Source organism: Myotis myotis, unplaced genomic scaffold (assembly GCF_014108235.1).
Source record: "Myotis myotis isolate mMyoMyo1 unplaced genomic scaffold, mMyoMyo1.p scaffold_m19_p_4, whole genome shotgun sequence".
Classification (NCBI taxonomy): domain Eukaryota; kingdom Metazoa; phylum Chordata; class Mammalia; order Chiroptera; family Vespertilionidae; genus Myotis; species Myotis myotis.
The window spans coordinates 49,563,383-49,581,345 of NW_023416346.1; the positions used below are offsets into that span (position 1 = coordinate 49,563,383).

Here is a 17,963-nt window from a genome sequence, read left to right on the forward strand (position 1 = left end):
TGATATTTTTCCAGCTCTGTAACAAAGTAGAGGAGGGCTGTTGTGTTTCAGTATCCAAATCAATTGGGAGAGCTGGGTATCCACATGCACAATGTGAACTGGTCTACATTTTGGAGCCAGTAAAATGTGGGGTGGGATCACACAAGAAACCTGATGCTGAACAGCTGGATTGCAAAATGAATGTGTTTGAAGCCAGCCCCCACTGTTGTGAGTGTGTCATAAGCATAGGGGGCTTTGCCTTTCTTAGAAGCTCCCCAAAGGAGGGGTTATCCAAAGACTTTCCCAAAGCCTGGGTGAGGCAGAGAAGCTTGGGGTTGGAGGAGAGTAGGTCATTGTAACAGCAATCACCAGAACAATATGAGAAGGCTTTGTTGTCCTACAATAGGATATCATGGTGTGTCACTGCAATGGTTGCTTTTGAGCTTTTGGTTTTTCTTCTTGGGAAGCAATTTCTACAAATACCTCCAAAATTAATGTTCTGGTGCCTTTTGGTGAAGTGTTGCTGTTTGAAGTATTTACTAAATTATTTTTATGGCTAGTAGTTGGTTTGAGGTTTTCTATTACTTTTTGAGCTAATTTCATTATTTAAGTTTTCTTTTAAGCATCATCTGTCTCACCTAAGTTTTCAAACTAGTTGGCATAATCATGTAAAGAATAACTTCTGACTTCATAGTTATTGTTCCTTTCTTTTATTCCTAAATGTGTGTATTTGTTACCTTTCAAAACCTTTGGATGCTGGTTTCTACTTTGTGCCGCACTGATTTCTTCTTTCTTGTTTCTACTTTTCTGCCTTTGCATGCCCTTACAAAGCTGCCCCTCCCCCTCATTTTTTTGTACATTTGAGGCAAAAAAAGTCCTGGTTACATTCTCACTATGTGATAAGCCCTCTACCAGGAACCATTGATAGATACAGAGGGATGGATAGACTTGGTCTTTACATTCAGGAAACCTGTGATCTAATGGGAATGACTAGGAGAGTACTCATGAAAATACAGGCAAGGTCTTGAAACAAAGTGCTAAATCCTAGAGACTACTAGTGGAAAGACACTCAAGTATGAGGCTTTCCTCATTCATGATAAACACTAGAGGCAGCCAGTCAGGGTCAGGGCCGGCCCCTTAAAGTCAAGGAGGTGCCATGGAGTAAACAATTCAGAGACACACAATGTATCCAAGTTAGGGGTTCCAGATTTTATTAAGCTAAAGTCCAGGATATCAGTGGGAGTGTGCAGCAGAGTTTAAAGCCATGTAGCCTCTGTCATTGGATCTGCTTCCAGGACAATATGCATGGTACTTATTGAATTAACAGTGCCAGCCAGTGACTGGTTCACTTGCTACTAAATAGCTCCCATGGCACCTACATATTCTTCTATCTTACCACTCATTTACAACCTCTGTTTCAATGTCTCTCACACTATCAGATTGTGAGCTCCATGAAGTCATCACCTGAGTGTTATTAATCTTTGTCTCCCCATTGCATGGACAATCCCTAAGTGCTTTGTTTTACCAAGTGGCCAAAAGCACAGGCTTTGGAGTCATATCTGCATTTGTTTGGCTTCATCCCTTTCCACCTGAGTAATTTATTTATTGTCTCTGTGCCTCAGTTTTCTCATCTGAGAAATAGTGAAGATAATAATACTTACTTCTAAGATTTGTTGTGACAGTAAAATGAGGTGACAAATTTAGAAGTACTTAACAGAGTTCCTGTCACAGAGTAAGCATTCAATTAATGGTAGTTCTGATTATCATTACATGATTGTGGAATGAATGAATGAGTGAGATAAAGGACTAAAGAAGGATTTATATTATTTGATGAGGTCAGAATTTAGGGTTAGAAGAAGCTTGATAGGAGCAACCCTGACAGTTCTCCAAGTCTCCTTCTTTTCTTTTAACATCTCTTGGATTATTGGGAGGCTGAGAAAATGGGGACAATCTTTATGCATCTTTTGCTTTGTGTAAGGCTTGAAATCATATTGGCTGAGGGAACAGGAGTTGAATAGGCCAGGGATGGAAAATAATATTATTATTATAAACATTTTTCAAATGTAACATAGTGTACCCAACAAGCCATTGTTAGTTTGTGAGCACTGTGCTTTTGGATAGTCATTACTGGTAGCTTAAATGGGTAGCTTAGAACAATTAGAAGCTTTGAACACTTTCAAACTAAAGATTGAGATAAGAATGTTTTGACTTCATGGTTTCGCCTGGGTTTTACCTGGTGTGCTGAACTAATTATCAGATGTAATTAGGAAAGCTGAGAATTGGGGAGACTGCAAGGAGCACCATACTTTCCCAGGGACCCTTGTTGCTTTATGCAGCAAAGAGGTTGGGAATAAAGTCTCTTTATTTTGGACAAGCAGCAATGCATAGGGGACTAGAGGGTGGGAAAGATCCTGGGAATATGTCTTTACCAGCAGAACCTCAAGCCTATGGGGTTCCATTGCTCTTGATTAGATTTTAAGTGGTCAGGAAGGAATGGTATTCTGGGCTTTGATCAGGTTCTGGGTCCATTTTCAACAAAAGTTCAATTTGGGGAGTGGGCAAAGAAGTTAAGAATTGATGTCCTTGTTTAAAGACTAATGAAGATGATGAAGAGAGGAACCTTCCCCTCTCAGTCAGTCACAGCCTCTCCACCACATGCTTACGAAGATCTTTCTTACCTGCCTTGGTCTAGAGTCCAGTGGTCAGCAAACTGCGGCTCACGAGCCACATGCAGCTCTTTGGCCCCTTGAGTGTGGCTCTTCCACAAAATACCGACTTCTGCGCATGGGCCACGAAGTTTCAATCACACTGTACGTGCGCGCCCGCACGTGGTATTTTGAGGAAGAGCCACACTTAAGGGGCCAAAGAGCCGCATGTGGCTTGCGAGCCGCAGTTTGCCGACCACTGGTCTAGACACTTGACCCAGACCATTGGCCCCAGAGTTGGGCTAGGATTACTGTCATCTCTGTGTCTCTAAGGAAAGGTAACATTTGTAAGGCCATATGCTTGTTGACTTTTGTAAAGAGGGGGGTATTCCATTTGGACGTGGTTCCAAAGTTACTCTTGATACAAGGCTACCATGAAAAATGGAAAGGCAATGGCACTCAGTATATCTTTACCCATTAGGGGCTGTGTACAGACTCTGAGCCTAGTGTTTTGAGACAAAGAAGATCCCTGGGGCTAGAAATAATGGCTCAGATATGATTTTTCCCCCTCTGCCAACATGGTATAAATTTAATTGCCATAAGGCCATCAAATAACAATCCAATGATTCTGCTTTCTCCATAGGTAACTTGTCTCCATGATTTCTTTGGTGATGACGATGTATTTATTGCCTGCGGTCCTGAAAAATTTCGCTATGCTCAGGATGACTTTTCTCTGGATGAAAATGGTAAGCACAGTCACAGGATTTTATTGCTCTGTTGTTCTCTCTCATTATATCCCTTAGGGTTTCCATGGGTTCATATGGCCTGGAGCACATCCATTCATGCTCTCTAAAGGGAAAATATTGTTAGTCTTTCTCTGGTATTTTTGGAAACATGAGTCACTAAATGAAAGGTTAATTGGATGTCCCAGATACCCACCATCCAAACTCAATAAGACTCACTCTCTACCCCAACAGTGAACATATTTCTTAAACCCCATATTGTGTCACATGGGCTGACAGGTACAATCAGACCATGGTAAGGAACATTTGGAGTCAACTTGGATATTCTATTCATGCATTTTTTTTTCTAGTCAACACCTCTAGCTATTTGGCCCATGTTGGTGGTTCTATCTTAGATTTCCCTCTGTTTTCTTACTATAAAAACTTTCTCCTTTAATCACCTTGGTTGCTGCCCCATTCCCTCTGCATTTTGACTCAAGAGTCCAGAGGGTTGTTAATCTCAGGAAGGAGGTGAAACATCTGCCCATCTCCCTTTTCTGTGTCTAAGCTCCAGATGTAAATTAATGTAATTTAACTCACACAACATCAGGTTTAGGATATGATCCTAATGGAAAGACACATTCAAAAAAGATATTTCCCACTTATAAGGAGTAACGTGTGAGAAAAACAAACTGAGTTGTACTAATGCAGACTTTACAAACAACTTAAATGACAAGGACTCTGAAAGTGGTGGCATTTCTACTTTGTTTCCTTTGAAAAGAGGCAAATGACCATAAAATAGCTAAACAAATTGCAGGCTATGTCCATTTTCCTATACCTTCTGTATCTTCAGCTCTGGACAGTGATAATTGAAGTTCATCAACCAAAACAACAATGAGCTTTCTGCTTAATTGAGTTTCCTAGAATAATCTTAATTTACCAGAAAAGATCCACTATTCTTTCTGGGTAAATGATATTTCAATGTATCTTTAAGTAGAAGGTGATGAGGAGGTATTCAAAGAAAAAACTAACCTTTGCCAAGCTGTTCATTTCTATTCTGAGCAGCACAAGGTTGGAAAATCTATAAAATAGAGTGGGAAGAACACTAGACTGGGACTCAAAAGACTTGGCTGCTAGTGCTTGTTCTGCTATTTTCTTGCTTTGTGGTCCTAAGCAAGAGGCTTAAGCTTTTTGTATTCTTATCAGTAAAATTAGTATAATACTCCTTCTAATACATTAGCACAATAAGTGTCCCAAATTGCCATAATAGAGGTGCTGAGTGACCTAAATAGAAAGGGTGCTCCAAACATGTAAAACTGGGGTTGGTGCAGTAGCAGGGACATTTGGCAGACTCTCCCACACACCCACTAGCTTTCTGCAAGTTCGTAATGGCAGAGTCACTGCTGGCCCGTTTATTCATTAAATCAGCAGAGGGGGTTATGATAACATACATGCATTTAAACTAAAAAAAAAAACTCTATAGATGCAAGGTGGTGGTGGTAGTAGTGCTTATTTATAAAATCACATGACATCCTAAATATGCCTACCACAATACATGGCATGTAATAAACAATAAAGTTTGCCGAAACCGGTTTGGCTCGGTGGATAGAGCGTCGGCCTGCGGACTGAGGGGTCCCAGGTTCGATTCCGGTCAGGGGTGTGTGCCTGGGTTGCGGGCATATCCCCAGTAGGAGATGTGCAGGAGGCAGCTGATCGATGTTTCTCTCTCATCGATGTTTCTGGCTCTCTATCTCTCTCCCTTCCTCTCTGTAAAAAATCAATAGAATATGTTTTAAAAAAATAAACAATAAAGTTTAAATTACTCGTAAATGTTTCATCTGTGTGATTACAACCTTTAAGCTGGCAATCTCTTCTCCAAGGATATTAATTATGTCAACAGTTGCTATTCTGAGACATGAATGGCTTGTCCACAAATGATTGGGTTAATTAATGACCTATCCAATCTGCTTCTTAACTCTTTCCCTTGTTTCCATAATCCAGGGATGTAAACATCTGGTTTAGCCCAGGTGACTTTTGAGAGTTTATCCACTGCCTCCCTCTCCAGAGACATCATTTTTTTCAAAAAACTGAGGATCACCTTTTGGACCTAAGCCATTTGGTGCTTTAACCTGTGCTGGTTATTCTAGCTTCCAGAGGTTGTTAATATGCTCAGCCTCGGTCCTCCCCTAGCTCCAGTAAGCTGTCTGTGTCTTTTTCCACCAGAATGCCGAGTCATGAAAGGAAACCCTTCAGCCACAGCTGGTCCAAAGGCATCCCCAACACCTCAGAAGAGTTCAGCTAAGAGCCCTGGCCCCATGCGCCGGAGCAAGTCTCCAGCTGACTCAGGTAACGACCAAGACGGTGAGTGTTCTTCTCTTAACTGTGTATAATGACTTCATTTACAGAGGCCAGTACCCCTGCATGAAGAGGAATGAGTCCCTCATGAACACCATTGTGTCTCCATGATACCAATTGTATGAATTCAGAGTCTAAATAATTCAATTTGTTTGGAATCATGGAGGCACACACATGGCCCTGATTCTACTCAAATGGATGCAAACCAGAAATCTGGCCTATTTCCATGCTTACTGTAATGCTTATTGTTGTGGTTGTCTTCATCGTCATCATCTTTGACATCATCCAGCAAAAGCATAGTAATGAAATAACCGTCACACATAAATTTGAAATAAAAAATCAGAAAAAAAACAAGAATTTAAAAAATGCTACCTAAAAGTGTCAACATAATTGATGCATTTGAGCTTCAAATTTGACTTTAAACTTTATAGAATTCAAAACAAAAAGAGAAACAAGGTAAATTGCATTATTCTCAAAATTAGAAAAGAAAATATAAGCCAGGTTCTGAAATGAAACAAAGAGATTTGTCATATAGAATTTTATCTAGTGGATAGTAAGTGATCAAAAAAAAAAAATGTGGTCTATGGATCCCTGACAACCCATGAACAATTTATCACTCTATGATGAGTTTAGGAGCTTGTGCCAAATGTAAATCATGCCATTGAGCAACCCATTTACTTCAGCTGACTCTTTTTTTCATAGCATGATTTTACTGATGAAGGCAGGAATATGTTGGTTTATGTTCTGGTACGAAGTCTTATACCGACAGTTTGAGTGACACTGATCTAAAAGGCAAAAGGCCACAGAAGTCTGAGTTTGGAAGCTTAATAGACTCATGTATAGACAATTTGAGTTGTTCATGGTAAGGAAAACATATGGTCCTGAGGAACTCACACAATTATCCTCCCAAGGCTCAGGGATTACCAGGATAATTCTAGCTTGAGAACCTTGGAGCAGAAAGCACAAGCACCTTTTCTCTTTCCTTCAATTTGCTTAAGCAGCCTTTTGGCTTGAAATGCCTGTAGTCTAGAAAACCGGCCTGTCATGCTGGCCTCACAATGCTAGAAATATGCATGTCACTAGTCTAGTCATCTCTTTGTTTGCAGGAAGAAGGAACTAAACTGTGAAGAGGCATTTTAGGCTTTCCATACTTCCATATGTTTGCACATGTTGTTCCCCTGCACCTGGAATGCCACCCCTCTAGTAAACCACTCTTTGCTTGAAAATGCCTAGTCATCCTTCAGTACCTCACAAAGATAGTTGTTCTGTTCTCTGAATTATCATAGCATGCATAAAGTATGTATTTACCTGTTTACTTCCCCAACTAAATACTGGGCCCCTCAAGAGCCAGGTGTCACGTTCCTTTTTGTATCTTCAGTGCCTAGCACAGTGCCTGGCCCCTAGTAGATGCTCAGGTAACGCTTATGAATGATTAGACACATAAGAGCACCTCTTTCACCTGGCATGTTGCTAGAGATGCAGTAAGCATTTAGGTAATGTTTGCTGAAGGAATAAAAATGCATGTGTTTGGTGATATTTTGGTTAAGTTTACAGAATAGCACATGAATCCATTTAAACAAATTCATATTGTTCAAACTACAAGGACCTAGATTTTAACACTTGGATCGAAAATGAAATTGTTTGTACATATTCTAAGCAAAGTCTTGCAAAAATGATTTCAAACACTTTATCAAGATTATAAAGTCTGGCAATAATCACTTAGCCAATCATTTTTTTTGAAATATCACTGGTTATTTCTGAGCCTTCTAACCTGTATTATTACTTATTTCTTGCTATGAAACAAATTGCCCCAAATCTGAGTGGCTTAAAAAATATACATTTTTATCTCAGTTTCTGTGGGTCATGAATTTTGTGTGGCTTATCTAGGTGGTCCTATCTGGCCCAGGATCTCTCCTGTAGTTGTAGTTAAGGTGTACGTTGGGATTGTAGTCATCTGAAGGTTCAACTGGGACTGTAGGATCCACTTCCAAGATGGCTCTTGCAAGATCTTCACCCAGACTGAGTGATTCAAGATAATGAACAAAGCCCCAAGCTGTCACATCTTTTGTAGTCTATTCATTAGAAGCAATAGCTAAGTCCAGCCTACATTCAAGGAGAGAGGAATCAGGTTCCAACTCTTGCAGGGAGGAGTAGCAAATAATTGATGAACCTATTTTTAAACTAGCACACAACTCATGAGTTAGAAATGCTGAGGAAGCAGCAGCTTGAAGTAAAAGGGTTTTCTTTGAAGACTGTATCCAATTGTGTTACACGGCACACATGAACACAACCACTTGTAATTAAACACAATTTAAGCATGTCAAATCATTGATCATCAGCATGCTACCTACAGAATTTCCCTTCTATAAAAAATTCATGTCACTGATTCCAAGATATTAGAGACAGAACAGGAATGCATAAGGACTCAGTTAATATTTGTCAAACTGAAAGGAGTAATACTAAATCCCAACCCAAGCTTTTTTCGCAAGATATGTTCTTGCTCCTTCAGAACTCACTTGCTAAAGGGAAGGAATGAGGATATAGTCACACATACAAAATAAACAGAGTAACGAATTTGAAGAGGGAGAGGGGGACTTTACTTGACAGATTTCAGAATTACAAGCAGCCCCTATTCTCTTTCCCTACAAATATAAAATCTCAAGTGATGTTCTCAGTAGTGAAAATTTAAATTTTCATTTCAGATAGTTCATGAACATAAGTGAAGCTTAACTCCAGTCTAGTCAGCATCCTTGGAAATTTCCAGAACATTTGGCTTCATCTCAAATGATGGCCTAGGGCAGTGGTTCTCAACCTGTGGGTCGCGACCCCTTTGGCGGTCAAACGACCCTTTCACAGGGTCGTCTAAGACCATCCTGCATATCAGATATTTACATTATGATTCATAACAGTAGCAACATTACAGTTATGAAGTAGCAACGAAAATAATTTTATGGTTGGGTCACAACATGAGGAACTGTATTTAAAGGGCCAGAAGGTTGAGAACCGCTGGTCTAGGGCCTTCACATGATTTCAGCCCCAAGGAGTAAAATGATCTATGTTATATAACCTTGCCCATTACATTGCAGTTTGTTTGGAGCCAAGTTCAGAGAATCCAGTCAGTGAACATTCCATGGGGCAAAATGACCTCAGGCAAAACAGTATTTTAGATAAGGTTTGGATTTTACATAGTTATACAATAGCTTCCATTGAATCAGAATCATAGAACCAGAAGGATGAGGTATAGCCAGCACAATTTTGCATTAGTGTAAATTTACCCTTACAGGCATTAAGAAGAAATAATTATTTCATAGTGTCAAGAATTTTCTGAGCTGATAGTAAGGGACATATGTAGATTAATATACATTTAACCAAAGAACATTACCATTGGATAAGTCTGATATGCTTTGTTTTTTTTCTAGAATATGTTAGTACCACCCTGTTTCCATTCTATGTTAGTCTGTCTTGAATCTGGGACTTGTGGATGGATTCACATTCCTTCATTTAACCTGAATAACTAAAAGTTGTGGAAGATAAGCCACTTCCAAGGAATTTTAACTACCTTCCTTTGATGGCAAATGAAAGCAAAAAATGTTCCTCTTTAACAGGGACTCAAACCAAATGAAACATTGGCTCAGTTCAGTTTCAGTTAAAGGAATGTTTTGATGTTCTAGTTCATTAGAAAATATATAGGTTTGATTCTGGTTTGAACAAGTTTGATTGATTTTTCAAATATATATATTTGGTCCAATTCATGGTTCAGTTAATATCTAGGTTCAGTTTGACTTGAGGTTTAGTAAATTGATGCTATTTGGTCTGTAATTTGCGTCATAATTTGAATCCTTATTCCTTACTACTTAATTGTCTCTTTCCTGTTCTGCCTCTGAATAAATCAAAATCCTTCTACTTTATTCCCTTTGAGTTCAATCCCTATCTACTTATGCCAATACTGAGTTTGCCCCACATGGAATGTCTGTTGTTAAGTCCTGAATTGGAGTTTAGGAAAGATTTACTATTATATTGCTATAAGGAGCTCATTCTCACTGGGCATAGATGATGGACGCAGACTCCAAGTCCTGTTAGCCATGTCTGTATTTAAAGTAAGCCAAAGGACTGTGGTCAGCAGAGAATATCTGAGCCCAGGAGGCTCGCTTCTATGGGATTTCTAAAGAAAACTTGTGTAGTGCCAGCCACATTTGCCATTTTAACCCAAGACTTGCTATTTTGATGGAGGAGAGGTGAGCCTGGCTTCAGAACTAAAGGAAGACATTTCTAGTGTGTCTATTTCCATTTCTGCCATTAATGTGCTAATTTTTCCCTTCATGCAACTAGCTCCAATTGAATTAAATTAAAAGGACAAAGTTGCTGGGAAGGAATCTTTACTCTCCCTTCCTTCCTTCCTTCCTTCCTTCCTTCCTTCCTTCCTTCCTTCCTTCCTTCCTTCCTTCCTCCCTTTTCCTTTCCCTCCTACCATCCCTCTCTCCTTTCTTTCTTCTCTTCTCTTCTCTTCTCTTCTCTTCTCTTCTCTTCTCTTCTCTTCTCTTCTTCTTCTTCTTCTTCTTCTTCTTCTTCTTCTTCTTCTTCTTCTTCTTCTTCTTCTTCTTCTTCTTCTTCTTCTTCTTCTTCTTCTTCTCTCTTCTTCTTCTTCTTCTCTTCTCTTCTCTCTTCTTCTTCTTCTTCTTCTTCTTCTTCTTCTTCTTCTTCTTCTTCTTCTTCTTCTTCTTCTTCTTCTTCTTCTTCTTCTTCTTCTTCTTCTTCTTCTTTCTCTCTCTCTCTCTCTCTCTCTCTCTCTCTCTCTCTCTCTCTCTCTCTCTCCCTCTAAGGAAGCTAATTACCTTCCCTGATAGGATGAGTGAATTATAATGTCATAATTAGTTTACTATTCTTCAACAGTAAGTCATGATCATTATCATAGCTACAATGGTCCCAACCCCCTTCCCCCAATCTATATGCACCAGTTCCTGAGAGTCAACTTTTTTCTGTATGAGAAAGAATGGCTTCTCTGCTGAAATATACAGACTTTGAAAGGGGCAGTCAAGGGACACAAAACAATGTGGGGTGGGGGAGCTGGAAGGGGTCCATGGGAGAATTATATTTGCGAGTCTTTATCTTCTGCACTGAACAGACTGCTTTGAGTTCTTAAAATGGAAGGTCATTGTTCTTCTGACCTTCCTGGATATGACTCTCGACCAGTCTGTCCAATAGGAATATGATACAAATCACAAATGCAAGCCTTGTATCTTATTTTCCATTTTCTAGCAGCCGCAGTTAGAAAGTTCAAAGAAGAAACAGGGGGAATTAGTTTTGATAATATATTTATTTTACTCAGTTTGTCCAAAATATTAAAATTTCAACATTTAATCAATGTAAGAAATTATTAACAAAATATTTTACATTCTTTGAAATTGTGTTGTATATTACACTCATAGCATATCTCAGTTCAAACTAGCCACACTTCAAATGTTCAATAGCCACATGTGACTAACGGATACTATATTAGACAACAGAATCCTATGCTTTTCTTCTTCATCTAAGAGAGGCCCAAAATAATGATCTCCTACATGAATTAAATGCTTTGTGCTTTGCAAAATATTTCCAAATCTGTCACCTCATTTGTCACTCATGATAACACCATGAGTTAGATTGGGTAAGGATAATTAATCCATTTCTTTATATAGGGAAACTAAAATATAAAGAGATTTATTATCTGTGATCTTCCTAATGTCACAAAACTATTTAGTACCTAAGAGCCAAGGTCTGGAAGGCAATCCTTGCAGTGTACCTGAGGCAGGCTGTGGAAGTTCCAGAATGGTGAAAAGAAACTTCTTTGTTGGGTGTTTCTTGTTTCTCTGCTTTGTTCCATCTTCTCTAAACTCCAGGCATAGGATGTGGGGAGTAGAGGGTGGGACATTCCATCATTTCCCCTACTATCACACCAAAGGGAAGTGGTACCCTTGGCAAAGCTATGTGAAGAGAACAACTTCCCCTCTCCCCTCCCCATTATTATTCTTTCTAAAACCACAGCTTATGTCTAGCTTAAATGGAAGAACTGCTCTATATCTATGGCAACTTTCCCATTGTCACTTAATAGCCACTAATGAAATGGTTGAATGAAGCAGTATAATGGGGGACACTTAGTACCCCACATGGCATAGGATGTAATCATATTGACCTATCCCCTTGTAGCAACCTGCCACATCCTGGGATTTTGGTTTAGATATAATTGAATCTCCGAAGTTTGGATAGTGTACCTAGTAGTACTAGGTGCTGTGAAGAAAAGAAATGATAAGACAAATTCCCTGTCACTAAGCAATTTATAATTTATTTGTGGATCCAATAGTCATATAAATTTAATATTTTTTTCTACAAATAATCTATACTAATAAAAGGGTAATATGCTAATTAGACCAGACATCTTCCAGAGTCCTTCCAGACAAAGCCACAGTGGTCGGGCCGAGGCAGAGGCAGTTAGGGGCGATCAGGCTGGCAGGGGAGAGCAGTTAGGGGGATCAGGCTAGCAGTTAGGGGGATCAGGCCAGCAGGAGAGAGCAGTTAGGGGGATCAGGCCAGCAGGGGAGAGCAGTTTCTGGTTTTTTTGGTTATTTATTTTTTTAGATTCCACATATAAGTGAAATCATATGGCATTTGTCTTTATTTGACTTATTTCACTTGGTACAATATTCTCTAGGTCCATCCATGTTGCTGCAGATGGCAAGATTTTGTTCTTTATTATGACTCAGTCATATTCCATTGTATATATGCACCACTACTTCTTTATCCATTCACATAGTGATGGACACTTAGCTTGCTTCCATATATTGGCTATTTATACTAATAAAAGGGTAATATGCTAATTAGACTGGGAGACCTTCCAGGAGACCTTCCAGACGTCCTTCCAGACAAAGACATAGTGGCAGGGCTGAGGCAGAGGTGGTTAGGGGTGATCAGGCAAGGAGGAGAGGGCAGTTGGGGGTGATCAGGCTGGCAAGGGGGTGCAGTGGGGGCAAGAAGGCCAGCAGAGGGGCAGTTGGGGGTGAGTAGGCGGGCAGTGGGGGGCAGTTGGGGGCAATTAGGCTGGCAAGGGGGGCAGTTGGGGGTGAGAAGGCCAGCAGGGGGGGGGCAGTTGGGGGCAAGCAGACCGGCAGGCAGAGTGGTTAAGGGCAATCAGGCAGGCAGGCAGGTGAGCGGTTAGGAGCCAGTGGTCCCGGATTGCAAGAGGGATGTCCTACAGGGATCAGGCCTAAACTGGCAGTTGGACATCCCCCAGGGGTCCCAGATTGGAGAGGGTGCAGGCCAGGCTGAGGGACACCCCCCAATGCACGAATTTAGTGCACTGAGCCACTAGTTGTAAATAATGCTATAATGAATATATGGATGTACAGTGGGGCCTTGACTTACGAGTTTAATTCGTTCCATGACGGAGCTGGTAACTCAAATTACTCGTATGTCAAATCGACAGTGAACGAGTGAGACACGTGATGCTGGGCTGATGTTGTGGCGTTCACTGTGACGTTCGCTGCGCCAGCTAGCGGTGGGGTATCTGAAGCTGGCTCGTAACCCAAATTTTAGCTTGCCACTCAAAGCAAAAAATCGGCCGAGAGACAGCTCGTATCTCGAAAAACTCGTTAGTTGGGACACTAGTAAGTCAAGGCCCCACTGTATATGTCTTCTCAAATTAATGTTTTGGGTTTCTTTGTATAAATACCCAGAGTGGAATTACTGTATGCTTCTTAGTCTCTTGTTATGGCATTTGTTTTTAAAGTCTATTTTGTATGGTGTAACTACTGCTACCCTAGTTTTTTTTTTTTAATTCATTTCCATTTTTGTGAAATATCATTCTTCATGCCGTTTCTCTTAGCCGTTGTGTTTCTTTTGATTAGAAGTGAGTCTCTTATAGACAACATATTTAAGGGTCATTTTTTTATCCATTCAGTCACCCTATATTTTTTATTAGAGCATTTAATCTATTTATATTTAAAGTATTTGTTAATAGATATATAGTTATTGCAATATATATATATATATATATATATATATATATATATATATATATAAATTTTTTTCTTCTTAAATAAGCTCCTAATACTGGTTTGGTGGTGATGAACTCCTTTAGCTTTGTCTTGTCTGGAAAGCTCTTTACCTTTCCTTCCATTATAAATGATAGCTTTGCTGGGTAAAGTAATCTTGGTTGTAGGTCCTTGCTTTTCATCACTTTGAATATTTCTTGACAATCCCTCTTGCAAAAAGTTTCTGTTGAGAAATCAGCTGTAATATGGGAGCTCCCTTGTAGGTAAATAACGACTTTTCTTTTGCTGGTTTTAATATTTTCTCTTTGTTTTTAACCTTTGGAATTTTATGTATCTTTTTTTTATGATGTATTTTTTTATGATGCCTCTTTGGGTTCATCATATTTGGGACTCTTTTCACTTCCTGAACCTGTAAGTCTATTTCCTTGGCCAGTTTAAGAAAGTTTTCCATAATATTTCTTTAATTAGGTTTACAATTCCTTGTGCTCTCTCTTCTCTTTCTGGTACCCCTGTGATGCAAATGTTGATATTCTTGATGTTGTCCCAGAGGCCCCTTAAACTTTCTTCATTTATAGGGGGTTCCTTTTTTTTTTTCTTTTTGCTGTTTTGAGTTGGTGTTTTCTGCTTCCTTCTCATCCAAATTGCTGATTTTATCCTCTGCTTTTTCTTCTCTACTGGTGATTACCTGTAATGCATTCTTCATTTCAGTTTGTGTATTCTTCATTTCTGACTGGTTCTATTTTATGTTTTCTATCCCCATTTTATGTTTCTTATCTCTTTATAGAAGTTCTCACTGAGATTATTTAGCACCCTTATAACCATTGTTTTGAACTCTTCATCTAGTAGATTGCTTATCTCCATTTTATTTAGTTCTTTTTCTGTAGTTTTGTTTTGTTCTTTTATTTGGAACATGTCTTTGTCTCCTCATTTTGACTGCCTTTAATTAGGTTTTCAATTAGGCTTCTTCTGTGTTTGGTTTTATGTATTAAAGCTTCTTTGTCTCCCAGTTTCGATAGAATGGTCTTATGTAGTAGGTATCCTGCGGGGCCCACTGGCACAACCTCATTGGTCACCTTTGCTGGGTGCATCAGGTGTGTCTTTTGTGTGGATTGTTTGTACCCTCCTGTTGTAGTTGAGCCTTGGTTGCTGTTGGCACATCAATGGGAAGGATTGAGCCTCAGGCTGATTTGATGTGAGGACTGGCCATGACTATACTGGAGAGGTTGATGTGCAAAGGCTGACCCTACAGAGCAGGATTCACTTTAGCAGGGCTCTGGTGGTCTTTGAGTGCGGCATTTGTGGAGATGGTTGAGTGGTACTCTGGTGTGATCTAAAGCTGACCAGTGGGTATGTCAGTCTGGGGCCTCTTGGAAGGTGCAGACCAAAGTCAGTCACTACCAGTGCCCTGAATGAGATCACCTGAGATAAGCTACAAAGTGATCTGCAGATGGTTGCCACTTGTGCTGGGTTAGGAGGTACCTGGGAGTGGTAACCTATTAATTGAGGCCAGCTGCCTTTAATGCCCAGCTTTGGGCTGCTTAGGAGAGGTACCAGCATGCTGAGTCCAGATACTGCTTGTTTAGGGTTTGTGAACCTCTGAGAGATTTTGGGAAAGTCGACAGCATGAGCCAAGACAGGCCATTTGTATGGAAAAGCCAGTAGCAGCAGCTTGGGTGCATCCACACAGTGGGTGGGGCAAGTTCTCAGGGAATCACCAGGAAGTCTGTTAGCCAAGTTTATGGAGACTCAGATATGTTACTTGCCTGAACTTGCAGGGGGTTGGGGAACTCAGCAAAAAAACAAAAACAAAACAACAACAACAAAAACAATACCCAAAACCAAACCAAAACAAACAAACAAACCAATGGCTTCTGCCAGCACTTCTTTCTGGGAGAAAGCTGCCCCTCCGGCCTTCTCCCTGAATTCAACCAGATATTTAGTTCCTTCCTGTATGTCCCTGGTGCCTTTTGAGATGTCATTCTAGCACTGAAGCTCAGAACAAGTAAATCTCAGTAGGTCTGTGCCTTTTAAGAGGAACACCTGGGATTCCAGAAGCCCTTCATCTCACTCAGCCACAATTTCTGATGGTTTTTACATCCATAAGTATGGGATCTTCTCTTCCCAGTTCTAGAATCCTGAGCTGGGAAAGCTGGCGTGGGCCTGGGACCTCTCACTTCTCAGGGGGCCTCTGCAGCAGAGATATCCCTCCTGATTTTTAACTGCCACATATGGGTGTAGGATCAGCCTGTTCAGCATCTCTGCTTCTTCTACCAGTCTCCTCATGGCTTCTTCTGCGTGTCCTTAGTTGTAGAATTTCTGTTCAGCTAGACTTCAGGTGGTATTGAATGATGTTTGTTGTGTAGCTTAGTTGTAATTTTGATGTAGTTGTGGGAGGAGACTAGTACAACATTTACATACTCGACCATCTTGACTGGAACTCTGGGGAGTTATATTTCAATTTGTAAGGAAATAAATATTTCAGGCATGGTGGGGAAATCAGAACATAGAACATAGTTGGTGTGAATATAACATATCAGGGCATAGGGAGTTGGCTGTTAAACCTACGTCTCTGGCCCCTATTTTCCTTCTAGATATCTTTGTTATTAATGCTTAGCCAACAATCCTGCTTATAGGAGCCAAATACAATGTGTCTTAAAATTAAACAGATTTCTTCTCCTCAGCTCCCTGTCTCACAATAGATTCAATTCTATTCTATTCTCCAGGCCCAGCACCTTTGATTCTTCCCCCTCTTTAATTCCTCATGTCCACCATATACTGCTGCCATTGTTGTTGTTGAACCTTTGAAACATCTCCACATTACTCACACAAAAGTTCCTTCCTTTCCCTAATCATCTGATATGTGGATTATTTCATAGACTCCTAAGTAGTATCTCTGTTTCAAACATCTGTTCTGGTGCCACCACATTTCTTGTCCTAAAACTCCATTTCCATTGTGTTACTTATCTGCTACAAAATCTTCAATGGTTCCACACTGCACTTATTGACACCCTTTCCCACCATGGTATTGCTGAGAGTAAAAAGAGAGACAAACAGAGGGCCAAGGGCTGTGTTTGAGGGAGGACAGCAATACAATGCAAAAACCAGAAGTAATAGTCTTCACTGAGAAAAATGTCAGTCCTCTAATGCCTGACTGCTAGCTAATGAGTTAGTCTTCAGCCAGTATAGGTTGATATATCTTCCATTGTGGAAGGGGATTTCCTAACTCAGTGCTGATATTTTGTACAGTTACTCAATTCCTTCCATTTCTAGTAGTCGACTTAGTAATATCAATTGAAGGTGTCATTATTGAAACTTTCCTTTGTACTAATACACTTGGCCAAGCATTATAGTCAGTCATGTAATTCTCAAAAACAAACAAACAAACAAACAAAAACAATAATAGAGATCACATTATTTTTTATTCAGATGTTATAGATGTGGAAACAGACTCTCAGGAGTTAGGTTATACTCAAGGACACACGTCTAGTAAATGGTTAAGCCGGGATTTAAAATATTGACTGATTCCAAAGCATGTGATCTTTCCACAAATTAAGAGCAGTGCAGTTTATTCTGGTTCCTGCTCCATAAAACTGGTAGTGAGAAGGCTTGATTCACCTGAAACATGTTCTCAGCAGAACCACCTTCAAAAGGAAATAAATTTGAGCATTTATTTTGAGAAAACAACTTTTCTCCCTCCTTCCTACCCCTATCAGAAAGATGTTGTGAGAAAGCAATCCTGGACTTTGCCCAGCCTTCTTACAGTGGCTCTCTTCTTGAGGGAAAATGATATATGTTAAATTGCTGGAATGGGTACACATCTTAGTTTTTCAACAGGAAAGACTCTGACTTTTCTCCCTTATTTAAAGAACTCATTCTATGCTCTCCAAAACTCTGTAGAGAATATATTTAACATTCAAGTTATAGTATCTCACAGGCTATGATTGAATTTGGCCTGAGAACCAGCCATATGATCAAATTAGTGAAGAACTGTCCCTGTGCCCTCAATTCTTGCTTCCTTAATTTATGGATATTTGGAGTTTTTCCACTGAGCAGAAACAATTAGCCAAACCAATATAAACATCACGCTCACCACCTCTTTGTATTGAATGTGTGAAAACCACAGGCTCTGTCTAAGCCTTGTTCTGAAATAAGTTGAAACCACCTTGGTTCTACTTGGTTGGTCTTCCATGAAAAAAAAAACCCCTCCTTGTGTATGTAGGGAAAGTACAGGGTATCTT

General features: G+C 39.9%; 1 protein-coding gene across 1 annotated transcript in view; it reads left to right on the forward strand.

Annotated features, from left to right (window-relative positions):
* Positions 1–17,963, forward strand: part of DCX (doublecortin) — a 138,543-nt gene that overhangs the window by 109,830 nt on the left and 10,750 nt on the right. Inside the window, exons 3-4 of the mRNA XM_036304129.1 lie at positions 3,268–3,370; positions 5,570–5,692. Of these exons, the coding sequence (XP_036160022.1) occupies positions 3,268–3,370; positions 5,570–5,692 (226 nt within the window). The remainder of the gene's footprint in view (positions 1–3,267; positions 3,371–5,569; positions 5,693–17,963) is intronic.